At 34.1% G+C, this 6080-nt stretch overlaps 2 protein-coding genes across 2 annotated transcripts in view; one reads left to right on the top strand and one right to left on the bottom strand.

Annotated features, from left to right (window-relative positions):
* Positions 1 to 6080, bottom strand: part of LOC106872359 (muscle calcium channel subunit alpha-1-like) — a 434563-nt gene that overhangs the window by 358445 nt on the left and 70038 nt on the right. The window lies entirely within an intron of this gene.
* On the top strand, positions 1850 to 5947 carry LOC106872361 (trigger factor-like). The gene is made up of 2 exons (XM_052966563.1): positions 1850 to 2975; positions 5408 to 5947. The coding sequence occupies exons 1-2, from the start codon at positions 2779 to 2781 to the stop codon at positions 5583 to 5585; spliced, it is 375 nt and encodes a 124-aa protein (XP_052822523.1). The 5' UTR covers positions 1850 to 2778; the 3' UTR covers positions 5586 to 5947.

The following is a 6080-nucleotide window of genomic DNA, read 5'->3' as shown; positions in this document are numbered from 1 at the left end:
AAAAGACCCAGCAAGGCAAGTGAGCCCATAATCCGAGGCCTCTGCCAGGGGTGTAGTCAGCCCACTTATGCATACCTTTCCTTCATTGGACACTAAACTCTTTTTGCAAAGACCTGTTGAGGCAAATAAAATCGATCCAAATTCGATGACTGGCACCCATGCCAACCTCTCCTTCATTGGACACTAAACTTAGCTTGCGAAGACCTGTTGGGGCAAGTGAAATCGAAATCGTGATTGAACCAAATTCGATGACTGGCACCTGTCCGAGAGTGATCATTGCCAGAGCAGCTGTTTGGTTTCCGTGCCAGCGGCACGTAAATAGCACCATTTGAGCGTGATCGTTACCAGCGTCACCTTACTGGCACTTGTGCTGGTGGCACATGAAAAAACATTCGAGCGAGGTCGTTGCCAGTGCCACTGGACTGGCTCCTGTGCAGGTGACAAGTAAAAAACACCATTTCAAGTGTGGCTGTTGCCATATACATACATATAGCTTTTAACCAATCTTCTCTTTGATAGCATTCAGAGAACTGCATCATGCTCCAATGTTTACGTTGACAAAGTTTCTACAGCTTGATACCCTTTCTAATGCCATTCAATTAACAACATGTACTAGCAAGGTGTTCATGTATCTCAGAAGACCAAGACTTCTATTGGCAGAGTGGAGCTACATAGAGATGGAGGTAGCTTTATCCTAGGTAATGAAAGATCAGAATATGTAGGAAATGGTGAAAACATGTTTCTTGCTGTAGAAGTGATTCTTGATTGCTCACATTTAACAAGAGCGGGTGGGAGTAGCTATGAGGATCTAGAAAGAGAAGTAAAGATGTTGGTGACAAGGTGGTCCCTGGGGGAAGAAGAACAAAAGGGTTACTGGATAGATGTAGCAAGAGTATGTGTAGAGAAAATAAAGCATGGTAAGAAATGAGGCTGGGGTGTGAATATACTGAATGATGAATGAGGGTTTAGGTGTCCATGATAAATATGAGATGTTTTGAATATATATGTATATATATATATATATATATATATATATATATATATATATATATATATATATACATGCGTGTGTGCATACACATATATACAAATATATAAATATATATGTATGTGTGTATATACACACATATATACTAATATATATATATATATACAGTATGTACATATATATACAGTATGTATGTACATATATATATATACATATATACATGCACATATATACACACACAGACACACACACAAATATATATATATATATATATATATATATATATATACATATACTGTACGCATATGTGTGTGAGTGTGTCTATGTATGTGTGTGTATATTTATATATAGTTGTACATATGTAATCTATTTTTGTATGTGCGATTTTTGTGTGTTTGCTTTGCATGTATGGAGATAAAGAAAAAGAGGGAGAGTAGGAGATTCACATGAAATGGAATGTTCTTGTTCTATGTAATCTAATGTGCATGAAGAAACAAGAAACAAATAAATATCAACAACAAAGGCAGCAAGGTAAATAAAAGGAAATGTAAAAGCAAAACAAAAAAAAATATTTAGAGATAAAGGAAGCTGATCTAGAAGGTTAATATCTTTAAGTAATCAGTTGAATGAGTGAGGAGAGAGAGAGAGAGAGGAAGAGAGGAAGAGAGAGAGAGGAAGAGAGGAAGAGAGAGAAAGTTAGTATGTGCGTATGTGTATGATCAAGGGATAGAGAGTGTGATAAGACACAGAGTAAATGAGAGAGAGAGAGAGAGAGAGAGAGAGAGAGAGAGAGAGAGAGAGAGAGAAAACAGTTAGGAAGAAAAAACCCAGTTAAATATAACAAAATGAATGCTAGTCTATAGTTCACAGCTAAAACTCTCTCATATTCAGAGTAGTGGTAGCAGTAATGGTGGTGGTGGATGTAGTAGTTAAAGTGCAGGTGATGTTGCTATTGCTGCTGCTGATAGTGGTGATGGTGGTGGTGGTGGTGGTGGTAATGGTGACAGCAAAGGTGGTTGATATGATGGTTATGATAGAAGCAATGAGATTACAGATGTGGTGGTGATCATTTCCGAAGTTGACAACAGGTGGTGATAGTGGTGATGCTTCGATGATTGCAGCAGCAACAGTGATAGTGGTAGCGTCTGTGAAGCAGCTAAGGAGAAGAGAATATAATTATGATGATGATGACAATAAAGACAACAATGATCATGATGTTAGTGGTTACAGCGGTAGAATGATGTTTGTAGTTGTAGCAATGAGTGAAAGACAGTCAAAGCAACAAGGGAATGGCAGCTACTCTAGCATCATCATAATAATCACAACTAGTGCTACTACTGTTAATAATAATAATAATAATAATAATAATAATAATGATAATAATATGCTAAACATAATTTCTACTTCTACTGATGATATTTATAAAACCAACATAGGAACCTCTACGTAGTTGCTGAACCTGCTAGAAAAAGCAGCTGTATCTTCTTTTATTCACATCATAGTTTTAAACAAGGACACAGTAGTCCTAGATACCTCTACACAGATGGTCATGGATAAAATACTTTTGATCAACACAGACCAAAAAGCTAAACGACAACTGATGATGATGATGATGATGACTATAGTAGTAGCAGCAGCAGCAGCAGCAGTGGTAGTAGTGGTGGTGGGTGAATGTATTGTCTGCATCAGTAGTATATAATGACAAAAGTAATGACAGTAGGTTGTGGAGGCAAGAATATGACAATATAAAGCTACAGGTAGGAACCTTTCATTTGTTAGTGTTATTAAAGATGAATGATGGCAATGACGAGGACAATAACCATCATGACAATGATGATGATGATGACGATGACAATGATGACGATGAGATCAGTGACAATGGTGACAATGGTGATGATTATGATAATGGTGATGAAGATGATGTGGATAATGACGATGGCAACAATGCTGATGATGGTGATATAATGGCGACATTGGTACTATTGACGTGAGTATTAATCAATAAAACAAAAATCATAACAAAAATATAGTCTATGCTGAAGTAATAATATCTACTAGAAAGAATTATTGCCGTTGTTAGTGTCATGGTCGTAGTAGTAGTAGTAGTAGTAGTAGTAGAGGTAGTGAAAGTAGTTAGAAAGGTGGTGTTGGTGGTAGTGTTGCTGGAAGGCTGTTGTGAGGGTATTAATATTAACAGTAGTGGCAGTGGTGGTGAAAGTTGTTTGGAGGTGGTGTTGATAATGTTGATGGAGAATTTTGTAGTAACAGTAGTAGCTGTCAAGGAGGTGGTAGTATCAAAAGTAGTAGTAGTGGTAGTGAAAGTTTTTTTTTCATGGGGGTGATAGTAATGAAAATATTAGTAGTTGTAGCGGCTATCATGGTAGTAATAGTATTAAAAGCTAGAACAGTGGTGGTGAAAGTAGTTATAAAGGTGATGGTGGTTGTAGTGGTAATATTGTAGTAGGTGTAGAGTTGATTGTTACAGTAGAGGTGGTGGTTATAATAATAATGGAAGTAGTAGTAGCAGCAGCAGTAGATTTCACATTGCTACAAACTTCTAACTGTAGACTGTATATGTTAAATAAACCAAGATGTAGAAAAATGTGTCTAGAAGTGTGTTTGCATACAGGTATGTATTAATTCATGTATGCATGCATATATGTGTAACAGTGTAGGCATACTTGTGTTCAGTGACAATAAGAGATATTGGATGTAAGAATGTATGTATACATGTGTATATGTATCATGTGCAAAATTGTAGGCATACTGACATGCAGCGACAATAAGGTGTAAGGTGCTATATATTTGTGTGTGTATTAATCCTCATATATATATATGTGTGTGCAACAGTGTATGTGTAACTGTGTGCATTGACATCCAGTAAGACCTATATGAAATGTTACTACAAAACTCAACAAAATGACTAGAACACAGTGAGCCTTTCCTCAGTAAATTAGTGAAAAGGTCAATTAAACCAACTAAAGAATCTACAGGTTTACATTTCTAATCCTTTAAATTACACTGCAAAACTAGTAGTTCACACCTATCTGATGTACACACCAGAAAAATTCTCTAAGTCTTCAAACTTGAATAAGAAAGGGAAAATATGAATTTGTAGTGTTTGTGTGCAACATAGTAATGAAATTTCACAAAGAACTTACAGTTGCACACAACAAGAAATCAGTTAGATGTAAATTATTCAAGTGATGGGTTGGCATAGATGTTAGAGAAACTTCTAATGAAGTATGTTAGACATCATTGTAGTGGATTTCAGATTCTATAATGGCCTCTTCCAGCCTCACAAAATTTATGATGAGCCCATGAAAGCTACGTTTCTTATTGACAAACATTGAAATAAAATTAAAATTATTTAAAAGATTGATTATATTTCACCACCATTAATGAAACATGAATGATTTTATAAACTCATAATAACTGTTCATCAATCTTAACAAGGATCACACTGAGATGTTACCATTAATGAATTGTCACAAACTTCAGTTGTTATATGATCAAGCCTGACACATAAGACAAGGGAAACTATATAAAGATAAAGGTGAGTGTAAGGAAATCAGGATTAAGTTGTATATCATGTTTCCAGAGGTATACATAGATGGCAATGTAATTCATAATACACGTGTATTTTAGGCAGATTGTAATCTGATATTATTTTAGGCAGTGTCATATGGTATGTAAGACAGATTGTGAATGAGTATTTTAAGAAAATTAAGTATGTTGACATACAGGCTAAGAGACTCTAATTACTCATATTTTGTTATTCTAAAAGCTAAATTAAAGATTAAGAGAAAGACCAATAGTAGTAAGATCAATAGAAATTGTAGCAAGAAAATATTTTGACAACAGTTAACAAGAATAATTTTCATATTTTTTTAATAATATAACATCTTTGGGAATTATACAACTGAACTGGAAACAAATGTGACATATGATAACCACTGAACAATAACATGAATCTCAAGAATAAACCCACATTCAAATGAGCTTTGAATGTAGCTGGAAATTAAAATGCATTAAATGCTGCTACCAAAGGATACCAGAAAGCATAGAAATAGAGTTAGAGAATGAAGTTAGAAAAGACTCAGAAGTATTTTAGTTAACCTCGGTTGTTGAAAGAAAACTTTCTTAGAACTTTCAATACACAATTTTATAGGAAATAAATATAAAAACATGCATGATAAAATTAAATATTACATAGAAAGTGACTAAATTTTAGAACCAAATTTCAGTCTAGATTTGACCATAGACTGAAACTGTTGCATTATACTTTTCATTAATGCTACTTTTTGTTTTGTAAGTCAATAATTTAACTCCAACCATTATCTCCCACTTTAACCCCATCAACATGTGTTATCTCCAGCAAATCTAATAAACTAAATATATTTTGTTAATTTATTTCAGTGTTTGGAGCTATGTATCCATGAAGTCTACTAAGCATTTCCTTGAGCCTAATAACCTTATCATTATGCTATCACCTTCAAACATTGTATCATCTGACAAACTCAAGTCTTTTGGCTTTGTTTTAAATAAATCAATTCATCAATATAGAAAAGTGCAGTTGTGCTTTGTCTCTTCATAACTTTTAACTATTACTCTATTACTTTCACTTCTAATCTAATTAACATCATGCAAACATTATGAATTGCTGTCACTTTAATCAACTTGAATAACTTTCCTTTCTGCTATAAATATTGGAGCTTTCAGTAAAAGATGACAACAGTTGCCTTAGGTTTCAGGAAAGAAAACAAAAATTAAAAAGCTCAATGCAGGTAGACTACAATTGAAGCTGATTATTGGCCTATTTCCCCACCAAAACTAACTCATGCAAAGTCCACAATACAGCTATGTCTAGACATTACACAAAATAAAGTATTTCAACTGCTTTAGTTTTATAATATAAATTGTCATTGCAAATTTGAAATACACACACACACACACACACACGTAATATATATCAGAGTTTTATTCCATACTTGATCACAAATGCCTGATGAATGAGAACATGAAACTCTGAGTAACAGTTTTGTGACGCTTTTGCAGCTTTAATAAAAAAGTATATATATATATATATATA

The sequence above is a fragment of the Octopus bimaculoides genome, chromosome 3 (genome assembly GCF_001194135.2).
Source record: "Octopus bimaculoides isolate UCB-OBI-ISO-001 chromosome 3, ASM119413v2, whole genome shotgun sequence".
NCBI classification, from domain to species: Eukaryota; Metazoa; Mollusca; class Cephalopoda; order Octopoda; family Octopodidae; genus Octopus; species Octopus bimaculoides.
This window is presented reverse-complemented; position numbering and strand designations above follow the sequence as displayed.